General features: G+C 41.2%; 1 protein-coding gene across 2 annotated transcripts in view; it reads right to left on the minus strand.

The window, feature by feature from the left end:
* NYAP2 (neuronal tyrosine-phosphorylated phosphoinositide-3-kinase adaptor 2) overlaps positions 1-21,584 on the minus strand; it is a 217,508-nt gene that overhangs the window by 129,682 nt on the left and 66,242 nt on the right. The window contains exon 1 of one of the 2 annotated variants that reach the window (XM_036022784.1): positions 6,920-8,339. The exons of the other annotated variant lie outside the window; for it this stretch is intronic. Within the exon in view, the coding sequence (XP_035878677.1) occupies positions 6,920-6,933 (14 nt within the window). The 5' untranslated portion in view covers positions 6,934-8,339. Of the gene's footprint in view, positions 1-6,919; positions 8,340-21,584 lie in introns of those variants that run through there. 2 annotated transcript variants of the gene reach the window in all.

Here is a 21,584-nt window from a genome sequence, read left to right on the forward strand (position 1 = left end):
GTGCAATGAGGCCCTAACCAGACTGGAGGTCTGGGAAGTCCCTCGGGAGGAAGTGGCTTTTCCATCTGATGCAGAACATGAGTAAGCCTTAATCAGATAAAGGAGAGAAGGGAGAAGAGCATTTGTGTGCTGACGGTTGAGATCTAGAAAAGCCGAGAAACTGCAGAGACATCTGCACAGAACTCAATGGGAGCTCGTTTGCCTTGGTTTTAGAATGGCTGGAACGACGTTTGGCTCAAGCGAGCACGCAATAAGTACATATTCATCCAATAAATGAAGAAATATATGATTGGAAATAGTTCAGAAACAACTCCCATGTTTCTTAAGGACCAGATGAATGGTTGTGACATTTAAAAACACTGTGATCTGTTTCCCCCTTTCCTTCAGCTGCCATTTTCTGAATTCCCCGTGGTAAGAGTTAGTCATCTGAATGCAGGGATCAGCTTAATCCCGTCCTCTCCGTCTCCCCTGGCCTGCTTTGGTTGGGGTGTTTATCATGTCTTCACTAAACTAATGCAATTGCCTCTTAGCCGATCTTTTCCTGCAATGCTGCCAGATTTACCCTTGTAAACACAGATTTGCTCCTGTCACTCTCTAAGTGCAGACACTTTGGTAGCTTCTCCAGCTCTTCAGACCAAAAATGCAAACTTTTATGTGACACTGGAAGTGGTCGGAGGTTGGAGTTCTCTGCCCTGTCTCACCTGCAGCACGTTTCCTCCTGACGTTGAGATTGCTCTAGTACAGCACGCTCCCCCTTAGCCATGTTCCAGATCTAAGACAGAGTTCCAAACTGACCCTGTGCCGTGAATGGCGGCGAGTCTCAAGGACACAGAAAGGATAAATCATGACCTCAGCCAGTCGTCATGCTGCTCTCTCTGCTGGAGCTAAATCATTCTTTCAGCTCAAATGTCTTCTAGGACTTAATTCAGATGTGCTTCCTGTGAGGAAGACTCCCATGGTCAGCAAGGTTTTCTCGAGGCTGAACCCAGGGCCAGTCTGCTGGGCTGCTGGAAGATTCTGTGCTTCCCCATGTTAGACCACCTCCTTTAGGGCATAACAATGGCCACCTATGAATTGATCTCCTCTATGAGTCAGGTCCCAGCATTATGTTGCAGTTTAAAGAGTCATGAGGGTGAGTGAAAAAATACACTGAAGAAAGGTCAGAAAACTCTAGCCTTTTATGGAATCACTGTAAAAATGAGCTGTCAGTTGATTAAAATACTGGGCAGTTTCATCTTCTATATTAAAACATAAATTATTCAGTGGCTTTCTAAATAATGTTTTCAAGTTATCTGGAAGCAACTTAAGGTTACCCTTCTTAAAAGTTAACATAATGCCACATTTGCAAGTAGTGCAAGCCCCATAATACCTGTTTTGAAGCTTTAAGACCCCTGTCGTGGTAAATCTAAGTTCTTCAGCAGAGCACCTTATGGTCTTTTTCTCTGAGAATACTGTTGCCCTCCAAGGAGAGGTCCTTTCGTCTTTTTTCTCCTCTCCAGCTTTGAATTTTTACACACCTTTATCTACACAATCTTTCAAAGGTCTTCTGACTCAGTCTTCCCACCAGGATTTTTGGACACATTTATTATTCCTCTTGCTCATCTATTGGCTTATTCTTAACAGCAATCAGAAACACTGCAAAACATTTCAAGCTCCCTTTTCTTTTTTTTTTTAATTTAAACATTAATGTACGGTTGCCTCTCACGTGGCCCGCACAACCCAGGCATGTGCCCCAACTGGAAATCGAATCTGTGATGCTTTGGTTCACAGCCCGAGCTCAATCCACTGAGCTATGCCAGCCAGGGCAAGCTCCCTTTTCTTTAGAAACACTTTCTCTCACACAGTTGTGAGTTCCTGCCCCATCTCTCTCATTCTTTCTGTCTCCCTTCCTTCCGCTCTCCCTGTCTTCCTTCTTCCCTTTTATTCTTCCCTCTTTCCTTTCTTCCTTCTCTCTCATTCATTTATTAAATCACTCATTCATCTCTAATTCACAAATACTTGCTGAGTACCTCTTTCGTGGTCAAAACATTGTTAGCTGCTTGAGATTCACCTTTACACAAGGGATCAGATTCTCAAAAGGCTTGTCTCCTTGTGACAAATCCGCAAATCACACCCTCTCTGTTATCTGCTGTGTTCGGATTTCTGCCACCAAAGAGTCGACTGGAATGTTTTCTTTTTTAAGTCACTTTTCCTTGCTGATTCCATAATGTGAGATGTTTGCTTACTTCTCTCTCTGGGTTCTTCTTGGTCTCTTTAGAGCTGTTTTCTCTCATCTAGACCACAGCTTCTTTCTGAGATGTCCCATTTCCCTCATCTTCCCTGACATCACCCTCTTCCATCCCTCATCTTTCTGATGGTTCCTACTTGGCATCTTCCCTGAGTTATCGTCTTGCCCTCCATGCTGCAGTGTAGACCAGGGTGCTGTTTCCATTATTCTCCTTTCTCTGTACTCGTCCTAGACAAATACCAGATTTTAAGACTTCACGGCTATATATTAGTTACATAATTTCTCAATCCAATATTCAACTGTTTCTGCATTCTGAGACATATATTTGCCCTCCCAACAAAATGCTGCATATTTCCAAATGGATATTCCTTTGACACTCAAGGTCAGGATGTTTCCAAACAAACCCAGCATCATCTCCCTGCTCCTGCTAATGAAACTCTGTCTTCAGTAGCATCATCACTGTCTCCTCCATCGAGACCAGTGCTTCCAGGTCATTTTGGCACGTATATTCCTTCTATGGGCACATATTCAACAAGTCAGCCAATCCTCCCTGTTCTCCCTGGACCTCACACCGGTCTTCTATCTTCCAAACCATACACAAAGCTTCTATTAACTTTTTGGTCTTGGCTACTAAGTGATACCTTGCTTAGATTCTCTATTTCAATTTTCCCTTGCACTAATTATAAACCTGAAAAAAAAAGGTTCTAAAAAAGGAAATAGGATGACTTCATTTTCCTTCTTTAGAATCTTCAGGATGACCTCAAAATAGAGTCCACTTCCTCTGTAAGACAACTGAGGCTTTGCATGATGTGACCAGCCTCGTTTCCCGTCTTGTCATGTTAACCACTCATAATTCTGTCCCACTGAGACGGACTTCCTCTTCAAAATAGGCCTCCATACCAAAAAAAAAAATTCCAAGCTCAGCAGGGCCTAATTTGAATGCCACTTCCTCCCTGAATCTTTCATCAATACAGCCTCTCTTCTCTAGCTTGAATTTCTTTTGTATAAATTTTTCTTTCTGCCTCATATTATAACTATTATGTGCAAACATAAGATTTAGAGTTGTTGAGGGATAGGTGTTACATTTTGTACATTTCCTTATTTCCAATGCATCTGGTGTATTTCTTTGAGCATGAAAAGTAACATATAAGTGTTTAGGAATTTAAATTAAGTTTAGACATTCATTAAAAGGAATATATAGTTAATTATTCTAACATATTATTTCCAGGAATGTATTACATTAAAGGGTTATAGCTGTTTGGAAAGTTTTGCTTCACTAAGATAAATCTGACAGATGAAATTTGTTCTGAAATAGAAGTTTGGTTTGGAAGGAAGTGAAGAAATCAAGTCAAATATAGAGAATAAGTACCTATGTCATCCAGAAATCCCCAATGTCTAGAGAGAACTGAGTTCAAGATCCACAATTAAATAGTCAAGCCACTACTTTTTCCAGGAAGCACCTGCAAAGTGGAAAAAATCCATGGTCTGTGCATCCCCATAAAAAGACACTATAAATCTTACCGCCCCCCCCCCACACACACACACTCTGCAGCCACGCTTTTTATCCACCCTACTTAGGAGATTCGGTGTCTAGCTCTCTCTTCCTAAATCATCATGTGACCACTAGAGAATTCATTTCCAAACAGATTCATTTAAGTATCAAACGGAGCAGTAATACGTAATCCAATGGTCCCTAAGGATATTTGTGGGTTAAATTAAGAGTGTAAAGCAAGGTTGGATCCATGAAGCATTTTTTTAAGGAACAAAACAAAACTATTCATACATTTTTCTATTGAACACACTACCTTGGCAAACTGGTATAGCTGAGAACTGGTCATGCTCCTTGGCATGTTAAAAATCTATTTTTAAAGGAACAATACAAAGAAACAGCCCGCGATTCTCAAAGCCAGCCTTCCCTCCCTCATCCATATGATCCGAGTGACATGTAAATGTGAATCGCTAGAGATACTACTTAAGAACCAAATGCTCGTTCACAGATGCATTAGTTACTCTAAATGGGATGGCCAATGTGCCGTCTTTACGCGCAACAGGTTGCACATCAGCTTAATGCACCCAAATGTAATAACATGATAGATTGAATTATAGACGCCATTGACTGCCTACGCAGAGGCCAGAAGCCTGGCTCCCTGATTTTCTAGAATGACTTTCCTGGAACAACTCACTTTCCCTGATTGGTTTCCTTCAGACAAAATAATTGAATCTAATGCTCTGTGTCAATGCAAGCACTTGGATTATTTGTTTTATGGCTTCATGGGGGAGCCCTTAGGGGTTTCAGAGTCCGTTGTTAAAATTTGCCTTTGATCAAACCTCACCCTCTCTTACGCATCTTTATTCATAACAAATTAGACACTATTATCGCAACAGATTAGCAACACTTTTAACGCACACAGTGCCTCTTAAAATAAAAGGCAACAATTCTGCTATTATAATGAATGCAGGATCTTCATTGGCCTCATTATAATATTTATCATCTGTTATTTGTTGCTCGTGACAGCCCAGTGAGCATATGCAGTACAATAGTGAAAGATACACACCCCTCAGGGTACACAGTTTAATGGAGACCACATTTCAATCCAAAGTCTACCCTATGAAAAGAAACCATTCTATTATCGCACATGTAAGGGGACTGGGGAAGTGTGCCTTCATGGCTGCCTCACTGAAAAGGCAGTTTCTTACTTGCTGAAGAATGGTTCAACTTAAGGAGGACAATTGACTCAATGATTCTTTGGCAAAAATTGGGTTTCTTCCCATTTATAGCGGTCATTTGTGGGGATGTGTTTCGATTTTTCCTTACAGAGTTGGCAAGCCTTGAAAAATACAGGATTTGAATCCAGATTGGAGTCACCTAAAGAGATCTGAATTACAACTCATGGAGCTTAAAAAATGGGACATGCAAAGGTATATGTTTTAGGTTAATTTAGGAATACTACATATGATACAGTGTTAAATATATACACATTTCCTGATGACTCTCTTTCTTGAAGTCTCTGCTAAGAGATCTTTTTTTTTTACCTATCTCAGCCACCACTCTCAAGGTCAGAACTTGAACCTTTTGATTACCAATAGCCGTACCCTCTCCATAATCTTTATCTTAAGCGTTTATATCATTGATTACTAACATTAAATCTCCTCTGACACTTGTTTGGAACATCTTGTCCATTGGTATTGCAGTCTTCTCTGTGTTCTACCTCTGTTAGTGTAAATCTTGTCTTTCTGCACGCAGCTTAAGTTTTATGATCAATATTTGTTATCACTTCCTTCAAATACCACTTCAACACTCTGTCCTTATAGACAGTGTTCATGTGTGAGCATGGCAGTGTCAGATGCAAGGTCATGATCAGGAAGTTCAGGGTAATAGCAGGAGAGGCTGTCATCATCACATGCACAGGTGACCTGAAGCAACAAACCAGATTTGGCCTGAAGCCTTCTCCTCTCGTCTTTCTGCCATAGCGTTACTAGGTGGGTCTACTAAGGATCCACTTACTGAGCACTCCCTCGTGAAAATGCCCACAATAGCATTTGATTTTAAAATATTTTACAATGTGACAACACCACACATATTTAATTGTATTTCCTGCCACTAAATTCACGCATATCCATGCTCCCCTGCTGACCTCCATCAAAAACACAGATACTGATTAATTAATACCTATCCAATCAACTTAACTAAATCTGTAATTATTAAAGACCCATCTGTGCTAGATAAGGTACTAAGTCCAGTCATTCAACAGAGAACAAGGTATTGATCTTCCCAAAACTTAGAGTTGAGAAGTGGAGACACATTTTAGACTGTTAAAATGAAGGAAATATGCTGATATGAAAGAGAAAAATGGGGAGGATCCTTTCAGATGAGGGGATAAATGAATAATTCATTTTTCTGCAGAAGTTATGGTCTTTATTTCTTCAAATTGTTCCTACACTTTGAACTCCAGTATCAATTCACCCTCCAAGAGAAATCAGTCTATTCTCACTGATGGTTGATTTCTCTAAACTTGTCTACTTCCTAAACCCACAGACATGCAAATAGAAAATATTTTTTTCTGATTTATTTCATGATCTTCATTTTTTTGTTCCCAGATAAAGTTAAAGTTTCTGAACAAGGAAGGGAATGTTGTTTCTTATTTGTTTCTAACTACCAGAGGCCCTTGTAGAGTCCCAAACATTTAGAAGATTGTTCTAACAACAACAAAACTGACCTATTAATATTTCTTTACAAAATATCAAAATAAGCACATGTGTAAAGTGTATGCAGTGGAGGAGTTACATGAGTACTATTAATTCATTCTGCATAATCAGCAAATAAAGTATTTTGAATTATTTTGGCTAAATTTAAAGAGTTTAGATAAAGTTAATGCATTGTTTTTGGCTGGCATTATTGGTTTTTACTAATACTAGTAGAAGAAACATGAACATAAGCGAGTTCCATGATTTTCTCTTGTTTTACATTGCACATATTTGTGGAATCCAGGCAGACAAGACCCTCTCAGAAGGATGAGGGTCAGAATGCGACTGCATTACATACACAAGCTCTATGAGCGGATGCCAACCCGGCCCACCTCTTCTTCCCCACTCCACCCCAGTCCCCAAAACACCCCTGACAGGAGCCATAAATAACATTCCCCTGGACAGTCACACCAAGTTCAGTGAAATACACAACAGAACAAATCATACCTTGACAAATACATGCGGGACACTTATTTGCACCTCATTTCTTCCCAACCTCTTTCACCCTCTGTAGGATCCAGTTTTCTGAAAGGAATGGAGTTCAGTATGTCGGTATCTCGTATCTTCTTTCAAAAGCCACGAGCAGGCTAAGCAGCAGAGACGAATGCTCATTGGGAACAAGAAGGTGAAGCCAGCAGCGCTGGTCACCTCAGAGGAAAGCATCAGTGACTGAACCCACGCCAGGGGCAGGGTTTGATGTGACTAAATGCATCATGGCAGCTGATTCATTCTCGCCTTTTAAAGTCATCCTCAGATTCGGGCAAATACTTCCCATTTCCCCGTATGGACATAGTAAGTCAGGTGACAGAAACTTCGGTTCACATTCAGCTTTGTGGTGAGACACAGCCATTGAGTAATTTGTCTAGCTCAGTGAAACTCGGTGATGTGCGTGTCACGTGCCCTCGCGCTGGGGAACTGCCAGCGTTCCCACCACTTGCAGTAACGAAATATTTTCCTTCTGCGGGGTGCTGAATGCTGTCATACATTTCATGTGATGTGTTGCTACAAACACATCCATATTATACAAATTAAGTAACTGAGTAATAAAAGAATGAATCTACCAGGAAGAGAGTAGAGTTGAAAATGAGATTAAAGAGAAATATGGGCATAGGCCCTGGTCTCTGCCAGGACTTGGAGTGGCTGGAGAAGCCGCGTGAGAGTCTTCTAGTTTACGTGCTGGAGCCGGGGCCGACGGCGTGGCAGAGCCTCACGCACACGTCTTCCCACCTCCCCAGTGACTTCACCTGGGTAGCTTGAAATTGGCCACAGTGGAAATGTTTACATGGGGGAATCAGCACATGCCACAAATCGGGGCTTTTCTTTTTTTTTCATATAAAAGTGATCGTTAAACTTTCCGTCTGCTGTTTTGAACAAAAAGAGTGCTTGGTATGAGCTAAGTTTCCAGTTAATGATGGGAGCTGGGAGCTGAAAACACAGGGGTAAGGATCAATGAGAAGGCTATTGCGCTACTGCAGATGAGAGCCCAGTGACTGGGACTTGGGTGGTAACCATGGAGATAGCGAGAACAATGTCCTTGTCAATCTGTCGTCAGGCAAAGCAGAGCAACTCTACCAGTTGTTTTGGGAAAGTATAACAATCTACACGTTTGTGCGAAATCTCCCATTGTTTTTACGTTGGCCACCTAGTACGTGTTAGATAAACATGGCTAGAAGCAGATTTCATGCTGCAGCCCCCAGTGCGTGGCCTGCACCAGCCCGACCTTCATCTGGAGACGCGGTGTGATGACGTCACTCTTTACCAGTAAGTGTTTGGAGAATTCATTTTAAACATACCATTTTAAAAATATAAAAGTTGCTTTAAAAGTGTTATTACTTCAGCAGACTCTACTATGCACCAAACAAACTATCAGAATCCATCATGGAAGTAACATCTAAATTATCAGTCTTTTTCATTCATGCAAAATACACTTATTCCTCCAGTAATACATTTGTCACAGTGTTCATTTTAATATGCAGTATAGTCTGATTATACCTATTTTATGAATGAAGAAATGCAACCTGATAGGTAAATTGACTGGTAGAGTCAATTCCAAATGTTTCACCTCTACAGCAATCTGCCAGTTTGCACCGTGCTTACATTTAAACTGAGGATTGATGACCTCAGATACTACCTTTAATGAGTTGGCACAATGTATGGATTAAATTAGTCATAATAATAATGACAGTGATAATACAACTATGCATACCTTGGGGGTATTGCAGGTTCAGTTCCAGATCACCACAAGAAAACAGATATCAAACTTAAGTGAGTCAAACCAGTTTTTGGTTTCCCAGGGCACATAAAAGTTATGTTTACACTGCCCTGTAGTCTATCAAGTGTGAACTCACATTATGTCAAAAAACGTACATATCTTAATTAAAAAACAATTTATTGCTAAAAAATGCTAAACACCATCTGCCTTTTCAGTGAGTCACATTTTTCTTGCTGCTGAAGGGTCTTGCCTCAATGCTGATGGCTGCTCACTGACCACAGATCACAATAAAAAATCTAGTATCAACAAGAAATTGAAATATGACGCTATTGAAATGTAACAAAGAGACACAAAGTACTCAAATGCTGTTGGAAAATGGCACTGATAGACAATGCCACAAACCTTCAATTTGTAAAAACAAAATTGCAATATCTGCAAAGCACAATAAAGCAAAGAGCAATAAAATGAGGATATGCCTTTAATCAACTATGTTTAAGGTACTATCCTATATGTGAATCACCTCTCAACAGCCCTGTAATTCAGGGTTAGTATTGCCCCTGTTTGCAGAAGGAAAGATGGATGTTAGAACCCTAGGTAGCTTGTCCATGGTTTCATCTCACAGGTTGAGACTAAGTTGGTTTTGAACCAGGTCTGCTTATCCCCTTAGAGCCTGTGCACAATCTTATGACTCATGGAATACAGGATTGCTTTTTAAAGAAAAAAATCCTAAGCATAGAGTCTTAGAATATAAATATAATGCTTGAGAAGATGGCTTGGTTAAAACAGTGTTGCTTCCGATGTCCTTGACAGAGATGCTTCTGTCAATCAACAGGCAAAAGGGAAGGCCCTGTGACCTGTGGACATATAAGGCCTTTACTCTTCCTATCATGCACCAGCCTCATGGGCCACAGAGTCTCCAATATGTGAGGGAGCACATAAACCTTCTCCTGGCCTTTGCCTCTCATGGACACATCTTTGCCCTTGACCCTGGACTCAATCCACATGGACCCTGGACTCAACCCACATCTGTTGGTCCATACCACCACCTCCTGCACTATTTCTGTTCATCATCTCCTGTTTCACAACCAGAGAGAATGTAGGCTTCCAATCTTACCACCTGAGAATGTGCAGCAAATATAAATGAAAGAAACTAACAAAAATAAAGTAAGTAAATGGTTAAATCATGAGCTCTCACAGGCTGGAAAAGGTTTTCTTGCTTTAAGGAAGTGTCATAGAATCAATGACTTTTCTGGAGAAGATGAGCGTTTCTGAGATCATACCCAATCTGAAAATGTCTCCTACCAATACCCATGCTTGTAAGCATGTCTTATCACTTGAAATGCTACTAACTTCAGATGGAGTAAAGACCCCCACCCCCAGGTCAACCCACTAGAGAGAAGTTATTTTTAGTAGATGGCTTTGCACACATATTAAGGAAGAGGAAACTTACTAAGTTCTTTCCAAAGACAAATAATCATAATAAAACTATAGAAATACATGTGATGAAGATTCTATAGTCAAGTCTGCATTTTAAGAAGTTGTTGGAAGACTGCAAATTCACAGACATTTAAATTCTCTGATTTAGAGTAAATAATGAAAGAAAACATTTGAACAGGTGGGGTGATAGCCTTCAACACAAAATATGGTTTGTGTGTAATAAAGGATGATAGGTCTGAGATGCCTAAAGGAGGAGATGTGGTTTTAACCATCAATGGGGCATTTCTTTTAAGCACAGTCTGGCTGAGGAATTCACTCACTCTTTCAAGAGCAAGCTGATCAGAATTTAGTTCTTACATTGTATTTCATAGAATGTTATTGCTTACATAGTCATGCTACAAGTGATGAACTATATGTGATACACCTTCTATAATGCGGCAATTTTATTTAAACTTTTTTGTTTTGTTTTGTTTTGTTTCTTTAAGTCCCATGTTAAGAACTCTTTGAGCACCATTAGCAAGGGATACTGGATGGACTAGATCACATTCAGAAGACTCTGAGACTGGTCCATCTTGATCCTTATTCTGTCCCCAGAATCTAATCCATTACACAGAACAAGAACACCTTCAAGAAGTACTGGCATAACAAACCAAACAAGTCATTCCATAGAAGCAGGCAAGAGTGCGGTGCTCCAGGTGGACACGTCTAAAAATCAACGTAACTCCAAAGAAACTTGTCATGCAACTCTGCACACATATCTAGACATAATTGTGATTGTCTTGGCTAATAGCAAACTTCAGGGAAATAGTCAGCAAGTCCACATTTAAGAAAAGACAAAAGTATAGGGAAATTTTATTTCACATAATCAGTTATCTCTGTTTTACCAGGACCCACGCAGTCCTCTTAGAGTCAGCCCTGAATAAACCTCCCCTTTAGCCTCCGGATTGCTAAACCTGGTCTGGGATTATTGAACCCGCTGAAGCAACATGCCTTTCTCAGTCTCCTTGACGTCTCCGTAGCCCCAGAGACTTCGCTGGAGAACAGGAGGTACTACTTGTAAAACTTAATTTACAAAGAAAGTCAGGGAGCCTTCCCTCCTTCCTCAGAACTCCCCCTTCATTTAGCAGCAAGTGTCCTAGATCACTACTCCAAAGCATTGTTCTTGGAAATGACTTGAAAATTTCTCTGCAGAAGATAATGATTATGGGTCTCGCGTGTTGCTGAGCGTCTTTATGTTGTAAGTAATCAAGGGAATACCTTTGGGACAACATTCCATGTTGAACGGTATAGAACAGAACAAAATAAAATGGAAATTGAATCTCAGAGCTAGAAGCTACTCTGAGTCCCCAGAGCATTTAGTTCAGTGTTTCCTCAAGTACTCCGACAAATAGAAGCTACTCTAGTGGATGGAACGTGAATTTAAAAAGTTTCATGGTCAAGTTATTAAAAGCAGCCGCATTAAGGACAGTTCAGCAGGTTTCTCAGCTTCAAGTCACAAGGATGAACGTGATGCAAATGTGCTCTGCGACTACCCAAGAAGCTTTCACAGTTTGCAATGTTCCCCAAGTGTTTTGCTGGGAATCTCAGAAAGCTGTGAGCGCCCTTTTGGGAATGGACTTGCAGTTAGTGGTTTTCAACCCTGCTGCACATTAGATCCACCTGGGGAGCTTTAAAAAATGCTGGTGCTGGATCCCTTCCCAGAGAGATCTATTATTTAGTCTGGGTCAAGGGCCCAGGCACCAGTGTTTGAGAAGCTCCCCATGGTCTCACAATAGGCAGCCAGGGTTGGGAAGCCTTATACTGCGTGTGAGTTCAACCCCAATGCTCTGGACATGACAGAACCCCACTTACTTACACATGCAGATCCTGGATGGATGGCCCCATATTGCTTCCATGACCCCCCAAAAGAGCTGGGGATTTCAGGTGTGGCAAGCACTGCTACTTGTTTTATCTCTGAAGAGGGCAAGACATTATTTATTCTACTTTTAATAAGGAAGGGAAACGAATGTCTTGTTTTATCATTAATCACCAGCTTTTGGTGAATGGGGCAACTCATGTTTGAAAGAAAAAAAGGGAACCTCTAATCTCTGAGGAAAACAACTGCAAAAGTAACCACGATGTGGACATTGGAGTAAGTGAGCAGTTGGATGACTGAGACCTTCTATTTCAATGGGGAGGTGACGTCACCAGTCATCAAAGAGTTTTGTAGATGAAGTAGGGATACTCTTCCCCCTGGATTCTTAGCAAAGCTTTGCCGGAAGGGATTCGTTTCCTTACCTGGTGGCCCACTTCCCCATTTACTCAGTGGTTTTCAGTGGGCTGGTTGTAAGGGAAGTCCCTGTTTCAATACTACTGACAAACTCACCCTCAGCCACCATCAGAGCGAAATTCATTTCGTGACAAATGTCTCCCAGGGCTATGCAGACCTTCCTGGAAACTGGCTAAAATCTGGTCTGAAAGAGGGTCCCTTATGAGAAGATCAAAGGGAGAAGATCAAATGGCCTTCTCAGTAGTTTGGAAAATAAAAGTCCTATCAAAGAGGCGAAACAGAAATTCCTTCAAGTCCACATGATTGGCTTACAAAATGAGCAGCCCAATGTTGCTTCCGCTAAGCAAACAAAATCTGTTTATCATATTTTTCAAGGCCAAGGATCATCATTCTTTTCCTGGCACTTACAACTTCATCAGGCTGACACTGCCAGGCGTATCTGTTCTCCTTCAAGCTCCGCGGGAGGACAATGAAGATTTTTCTCTGACATTTTTGCTTCTAAGCAGCAGCACCGTTATGCAATGGAATACATACATTGTGATTGAAATCCTACGATGATCCATCGATATGGGTCAGAAGGAAGTTCTTAAGAGAACAAAGAGTCTTGTGAATGCTGAGTCCAAATTTCCTTTTTGTTCCTCATGAGACTTTTGCCTTTCCCCTTATCCCAGGTACCCTGGAACTGTCGGGACGCCAGTGCCCCCAGCAGGTGTGCCACAAAACACGGAAAATGACGGTGAAAGATGTATGAGAGATACCGCCTGTGCAGTTGCCCCAGTTGTGAGCTGGCGCAGGGGCAGTGTGTGCACGGGATGGCGATGGGAAGTAACAGACAATGATCGCTAGCGTATCTGTCAATGCCTGCTCATAGACAGCACCCCCAGAAATATTGTAGGTGACTTCGTGGTGTAGGTTAAGCTGGTCTAGTAAAGCTAATGCAGAATGTGTATCCTGTCAAGGTGAAAGCCATCTATGAAAAAATAGAGAAGAGGCAGTAGAATAAGGCGGAGATCAAGGTGAGCCGTGAGGACCATCGTGGACCCAGTGGCCAGCGCCTCTGAGCGAGCCCATGTGTGCGTGCTGTCCCCGCCCACCACTTCCGGCCCAAGTGCACGTGTGCGGCCAGGGCCGAGACAAAGCTTGCTGTGGCCGAGAAGATGCCAAAATTCTTCCTGAAGGAAGTTGAGCCAGACAATGGCCGCTCAGTCCCCAGAGTATCCAAGAAGACAGAAACCAGAGGAGATAGATACAAGCGAGAGGCTGGCCTTCGTTGCCGGATGGTAACAGGTGATTTTTGTCTATGTGTGCTTTCAGAAGAGCTGGTCATATATTTCTGACTCTCATGTTATTTGTCTCCCACACTGTTGGCGAACATTCCATGAACTGGTAAGGCTCTTCCTATCTAAAATTTTTAAATGTATGTCTCTCCGGATGAGAGCTGGAACTCAGATGTGTGTGGAAGAGGAGGGAATGGCTGAAATCGGGTCATTTTCCCAAAGGGAAGGGCCCAGAGGGATGGAACCCTGAAGAGAGGAGGAGAGGGGAAGGAGGGCGGGAGTAGCGAGCTCTCCAGCCCGCTGGAGGGCGCTCCAAGGGCCTTGCATAGGGTCATCCAATGTGGGCCTTGATGGAGTTTCTTCTTCTGTATTTAACAACAGCCACAACTATTTATACTGACAATGAATTTATATGGAGAGTGCCCCGAAATAAACCCAGAGGTTTTTTTTTTTTTTTCCAAAGGTTATTTATGAGAAGCAGCAAATGTCTCTGTGGAGGAAATCGGTGGCATTTGGAAGCAGAAATCATGTCTACCTAATACCATCAGCCCTGCTCAGCAGCAGGCAAGGTTCAGTGCCTACGCCCGCTCACTCCTAGGGCTTACACATGGTGCTGCTCGCGCAGGCCTTCCGAGAATTCTCTGTAGCACCAAAGCTTGGAACATTTACCTCCTACAGAAACGCTAATAGCTGGCAGTTTTCTTCTCAGCTCATCTCCTTCTATAGCTCCCACCCTTGGCTCTTCTGTCCCAAGTCTGCTGGTGCCGGGAGCCTAAGAGCCGTGAACGCCTCCTTGCCTGTACCGTCTACCTCTCGCTTCTGATTTGTTTTCCACTCACAGCAAGGAAGATTGTCAAGATTCTGAGTCTCCTCTGTTGACCTTCATCCCGAAATAACAGCCAGGAGAAGGAAGGCTCAGGAGATGATGGTTATTCTAACCAGAGCGCTATGCACGTTGCTCAAAGTTAGCCTCGGGCTCTAGTTCTCAAAGTGGGGGCAGTTTTGCTCCCCAGGGGCATTTACCGATGTCTGCAGACATTGCTGCCTGCCACTACTCCACCTGAATGGCTTCTGGCGTCTAGTGAGTAGACGCCACAGATGCTGCTAACATCCTATAGTACATAGGACAGCTGCCTCCGCAGTGAGGCACCCAGTCCGGAATGGCACTGGTGGCATTGCTGGAAAACCCTGGTCTAGAGGCTTCTGAAACTTTGCCAGATGACTTCTCACTCTCCACGTAGGCTCACCATTTTCCCATTTCAGCAGTTTGCAAAATACCCACCTGGTTTCCAGTGTTGCCCGGAGTGCAGCATTGTGGAATTCAATGACTGGGAGCAAGGTTTGAATGCAACTCTATGTACTTTTCCCAACCAAACAAATATCACATAAACGGACACACCACTTCTTTCTAATATTGTGTCTCTTTTTAAACAGTCCTCTGGAAAATGCAAATCGAGAGGCTAAAGAGAGTGAGTTTATCTTAGAAACATCTCACCCAGCTCCCCTCTCCAGTAACCCTTCCAGATAAAGCCCCCAGGTCAGTGCAAACACAAACCTAATGTAGGAGAGACATTACTGACCCAGACGGAGCGTCAATGACCCACGGCTGTAAGCACGTCAGTGCATGTCTGAGTAGGACCGCTGGTGATCGGAACCTTTGGAGGGCCTCAGAACCACCAGAAGGGCCTATTAGAACACACACTAATGGGGCCTACCTTTCGGGCTTCTGATTTGGTCTGTTTGGCACAATCCTCCATTTCTAGACAGTTTCCAGCTGACGCTGATGTGGCTGATTGGGGACCTCACACTGAGAACTGTTCACCAAGTGGGATTCCAAAGCTCACGTTCAAGTGGTAAGATTCACAGATAGAGTTTAGAGCAGGAATTAACCTTAGCGATAACTCTACCTCGTCCTCCTACAATAAGGAAATTCAACCTTAGCCCTGGCTGGCGTAGCTCAGTGGATTGAGCACGGGTTGTGAACCAAAGTGTCGCAGGTTCGATTCCCAGTGAGGGTGCATGCCTGGGTTGCAGGCCACGGCCCCCAGCAACCGCACATCAATGTTTCTCGCTCTCTCTTTTTCTCCTTCCCTTCCCTCTCTAAAAAAATAAATAAATAAAATCTTTAAAAAAAGGAAATTCAACCTTAAGCTAGTCAATAGTAAGCAGGAGCCTCATGGTTGAGTAGAAAGGATAAAGGGTGTTGTATCAGAACACCTGGATTCTAGGCATAAGACCCTTTAGCCTTTGGGCAAATTGAGCTAAGTAGTTTTTAGGAAATCTTTTCATTTCTGATCTTCGGCCCTCATTGGTAATACAAAAGGCTGGCTTCACCTACTTCATAGAGTTGTGGAGAGAAAGAAATGAGATTTTATAAAATGCTAAATGACATTAGATGCAAATGGATGTAAGGATGCTTATTGTTGGGCAGCTAGTCTGACGGCACAGAAGCGAGTGGCCAGGCCCTGGGGAATGGCTCTGCTGCTGGCCCAGAGCGTTGCTCAGCTGGAGTGTACAAACTAGAAAAATACCTGCTGGAACGGCATCCTTTCTATGATTCTACAGAACGTGTGCTTCTTTCAGAGCTAAGATAAAAGAACAATGTGGACAAAGACATAGAGTTGCTGTTTGTTTTTTATAAACTGTGGCGGAGCTTCTTTGAAAATGTGGGCCCCTGGGGCCTCCCACAGCAACGTGCACTACCTGCACTCGGAAAGCACGGTGATGAGAAGCTGGCCTCTGGAAATACTCTGGGAACGCTCACTGTGGGCATGGGGGAAACCTCCCTGCCTCTTACGCTGGGCATTCCCGGGACCCTCAAGCTTTCCTCCCAGCTGCAACCCCAAAACACACCTTGGCAGGTGTGAGTCCTTTCATTTTAAAAATTGCATTCATTTAAAACTGGAAGCCAAATTTCCTATATGTATTTATAGTTTATCTGATTCCTTAAGCAAAAGAGTTTACTTCTTGATAGCATTTGAAACAATTTGAAGCACGCTGATTATGACAGTTATTTTCCTGTGCCTGAAATAGAGAAATGACGGTAACATTTTTCATCATTTAGCAATTATATTATTATATTATTTCCATATAAGCCATTTAAGGACTCAAATATAAAGAAAATGGTTTTAATTCTCCATGTAAACTTAAAATTAACAAATATTTTGAGCACTAAGTTAAACATTTATTTAGAGACAATTCTGTCCTTCACTATACTCTTACTATTTTAAATAGTGTGTGTATATGTCTGTGGTTTATGTCCACTTCATATTCTTTCTGCGAGTCCAAGTTACAAACAGTTACAAAGGAGGTATTTTAACCAATATGCCTCCCCAGTGCTTACCAGTTTCATAAACAGCTCTGGAACTAAGCAGAAAACCAATGGTTTCTAAAGTCTCTGCTCAAAGCAGGGCCGGAATTTTGGATAATGGGTTCGCTTACTTTTTAAACAATTAAAAATAAATAACAGATTTCCCCATTAGCCGTCACCTGCTTGTGAATTACCAATGTGGCAAGCTCACGCAGGTGCACCGCAGCAGCGCCTTTGTTAGGAAAACATAAGCTAGTCTCTTCTCAACAAAAAGATGCAATATTTACCAGCTGTCGGAAGAAGTCCTGAACAGTGCATCGAATCCCTGAAATAATGAGTCCACCGGCTTCTTCCTGCCTCTCCACACCATTTCATCCATTTGTCTTGCCCTATTGTTCTTCCCATTTGCAGCAAGACTGCACATTTGTTTACCTAAGTCTTTTTGCTCTCTGGGTAGGGCTGGCTGGGGAAAAGAGCCACCTTAGGGATTTGGCTTACAGACCTGGCAGAGGGAACTTGAGTTTTAAAGAAGTGATGATCCCTGGAGGGGAGGAGGGACCTGGCAACGGGGAGAACAGGCCGGGTGGCAGTGAATGAAGCCCAAAGAAGATAAAATAACACTCCGGATTCGGAACATTTGGTTTTCTGCTGCCGCTGAGTAAAGAGGGAATGAGTGAATGAGAAAAGAACACCAATGAAACAGACAAGGACTACTGATGCATGTTCCAACGTGGATGAACCTCAGAATCATTTTGCTACTTGTCAGATGCGAGACTACATAGAATCGGATTCCATTTACTTGAAACAGAAAAGGCAAGTAGAGATTGGCAGCAAACAGGAGGAAGATACTTTCCAAGCATTGGAAGTATTCTAAAAAATTTGTGTTTAAATTTGCTGATGGTTGCTCAACTCCTTACATTTACTTAAATCATCATATTGCACTCGTAAAATAGATACTTACGATGTGTAAATTATTTCTTAATAAAGTTATATTTTTTACAAAGCACTTTTCAATAAAGTTTTTTTTTAAAAAAAGGGAATGCAGAAGGGGCATATGGGTGCATTCTCCATAGCTTCTTTTTTTTTGAAATGACTCACTTATCCATCACTAGGGACTGCCTTTGTCCATTACTATTCCTGTAAACTATTGCAGACAAAATGAAGCAGCAAAAAAGATTTTAAATAGTCTATAGTTGCTATGATACCTCATCACAGGAGCAAAGGGCAGGATGGGGAAGAACACCGGAAGAGCCAGCCAACGGTCAGAATGGACGACTGTGTACTGAGCTAGCTGACAGCCTTCTTCTGTATGTCAACCTCTTCTTCCTCAGACCAGCCGCTGTGCCATCCATACAAATTGTTTAAGGGCATCCAGCAAACTGCCCCAAATTCTTATATGTAAAAGCAGATAGAAATATGTTTTCATAAAGACAAAGTCTCTAATGGATCTTTGTCAAATCATACCCAGTGACACTTAAAAGATCTTATGATCCACTTGGTAGGTCACTTCCAGAATGACCTTTCAAAGGGACAGAATGCAATGGCATAGGAATTATGACTATGCTTTCTGTGTCAGGGCGAGAAATTTGTGTGTATACTGTTGCTCTCTTTAATTTTGTTCTCATTACCCTGCCTCATGCTTCTGTGAATCATTGCTTTTTGTCAGTTACTAGAGCTGTCATCGTGTGTTTGTGTGCCTGTGTATTTGTTGTTACTGTTTTGATGTCTCCCTCTGACAACCAAATTACAGGCTGCGGGGGCTCTGTGATTGCCTCGTTCTCATCTCCGGCACTTAGCACAACGTTCAGCCAAGCCCAGAATCCAAAATATTTATTGAGGAAATAATAAACGAATGCTTAAGAGTGGCTCCTTGCCTCCCAAAGACCCACCCTGAACCACATCACATACTTTACCTGTTTTTATATTTTATTTTATAGAGTATTTAGTGATTTTTTAAATTTCGAGAAATATTGTTTTATATCGTTGCTGAAGGGAGGTGGCTCACGAGTAAACGCTGTTAATTTAAATCTGTCAGATGAGGTTGAAAAGAAATAAATTAGAAACTAGCTCCAAACCTTGTTCTCCATGTTCTTAATTCTGAAACAATTCGATTCCTTTTTAGGACATCACAAAACTTGGTGTTCAAAAATTAGCATTGAAGTTTAGAACAAAAACATAAATACAGCAAAATGTATTAATTTCACATGGGTTAACATTGAATGTCATTTAAAGCATTTGCTAATGAATAGTGGTCATCAGATGAATTGACAATAAAATGGAGAAAAGTAATAACTGCCAATTTAGTGAAGACAGCTGGATGATAGGTAAAAACAAAGTAACAAGAGGTACATAGAAAATCTAATTGCTTCTTGAGAGAAGATTAATTATATAAGGCAATACTTTTAATTCACAAATATTCTTAAGTAAAAATATTCTTAAAGAAAGAAAAACTAGAGATCAATAGCCATCATCCAATTTTCCCCTGATTTCGTCCTTTGATTTCATTGTACATGAATTTAAAATGATTCTTATCTTAATTTAAATTTCAAAGAGATGCCAACTGAAGGCAGAAATGGAAAAAAAAAGATAAATTACTGTGTGGGAGACTCCTGTTGAATTCAAAGTCCTTACACCAAAGAAGTTGTAAGTAAGCAAGAGCGTTATTTGTTCTAAATTTAAAATAGTTGAATCTGAAACTTCATACCTGGACCATGTTATTGAGCTAAATTATAGCAACTCTTTTTAAAACTTTTTATAATTAAGAAATCAATACATTATAGGAGTAAGAAAACCATATTGTCTTTTCATTGTTCTAATTGCATCCAACAAGCTTTAAGTCACCTCAGACACATCATTATGTATGCAATTCTCTTGTTTAAATATCTTCAGTGGGTCTATTTTGCCATTCTTTTTAGTTTTGCATTCAAGAAGATCCTTAAAGTTTTCTCTGCCATCCTTGCCATGCATAGCCTCACAGCACATCCCACGCAGCCATCACACAAACTACTTCCCCTTCCACAAGGCCTGCATTCTTGTACTCAATATTCCTTTGCACTATTTCCTTTTTTGCAAGTTTACCTTGATTGATGTGTACCTAACCTACTGGAAATATGCATTTCTTTTTTTGTAAGATTTTATTTATTTATTTTTAGAGAGGGGAGGGAGAGGGAAAGAAAGAGAGAGAGAAACATCAATGTGCAGTTGCTGGAGGCCGTGGCCTGCAACCCAGGCATGTGCCCTGACTGGGAATTGAACCTGCGATGCTTTGGTTCGAAGCCTGAGCTCAATCCACTGAGCTATGCCAGCCAGGGCTAAAATATGCATTTCTTTATGGTGTAATTCAAATGCCCTTTTATCTAAGAAATATTCCCTTAAACTCATCTAGTTGACAGCCATTTTCTATCCTCTCCATTTCTCACTATGTCCTCAATTTTTAACAGCCCATTTTTGTTTTGTATTCCCAAAATATTACATGTTTTGTTTGTAAAACATGTAAATGTTTTATGCATCTTAGAGGAAGAGACCACATATTCTTTATTTCTAGAATTTCTCTGCACTCACACTTCACAAAAACTACCATAATTGTTGTTACACAGTAGACATTCAATAATGTCTGTTGAATTAAAAAATAGTTTTGAACAAAAAATAAAAAAAATAGTTTTAACAAGAACATATCTTTCAGAAAATAATTTTCTAAAATTTCAAAATATCTCCAGCTCTCAGAGATTATTGTCTAAGGTAGGAATTTACATCTTTATAGCAACATGGATTCCTGAGAAAGTAATACATATTTTGATTGCTTTAACTTTTACCAAGGTTGCATGGCTGGTGAAGTTCAGTAGACAGTTAAAGAACTAGAATTTCTTAATACAGATTGACCTCTGGGATTGGCTGGAAATTGCAGAGAGAAGCCTGGAGGTGGAATAATGTTTGCATTAAGAAGATATTTGTAGCAAACAGGACTGAGGCAAGGAAATCACATTGGGGAAAATTTAATGAAAGTCCATAACATATTCTGAAAATTTAAGATGCCTTTCATATGCTAACAACCCAGCTAAATTTGCCTTTTGAATCTTTTAAAGTTTACCTTTAAGGAAATGCCAGTCATACTACAAGACACATAAGGTGACTGCATAAGCAAGTAAGCATTGCTCATTGCTGGTGGGTTTTTTTTTAAAAAAGAAAAGAATGGCTCTTTGGAATTCTAAGCGTTTTCCTAATGCATTGTAACAGATCCAAAAAAGCTGTTAGAGATGATTAGCTGGGCTGGGTGACCGGAATCCATGGAAAGTGGGAACTTGGGCATGCCAGGCTGTTTTATTGAGGGACGTTAGCTATGCATTGGGAACGGTGCCTTTTAACTATCACCGTGGATCGTTAAGGGTGGTTCACATTGTCTGGAGTTTTTCATTAAGTATTCTCTCAGATTCACTGCATAAGTAGATCAAGTTGGCATACACCAATGCTCCGAAGCAGAGTATTAATTTAGGACGACTTGTATTTTAAATTAAGAATAAATGACCTGATTTTTCAAGAATTAGAAATTCCCCTGCAAATTATTCTAAAGTCAAATGGATGGATTTGATGACAGTGGCTTTATTTAACTG

The sequence above is a fragment of the Phyllostomus discolor genome, chromosome 4 (assembly GCF_004126475.2).
Source record: "Phyllostomus discolor isolate MPI-MPIP mPhyDis1 chromosome 4, mPhyDis1.pri.v3, whole genome shotgun sequence".
Lineage (NCBI taxonomy): Eukaryota > Metazoa > Chordata > Mammalia > Chiroptera > Phyllostomidae > Phyllostomus > Phyllostomus discolor.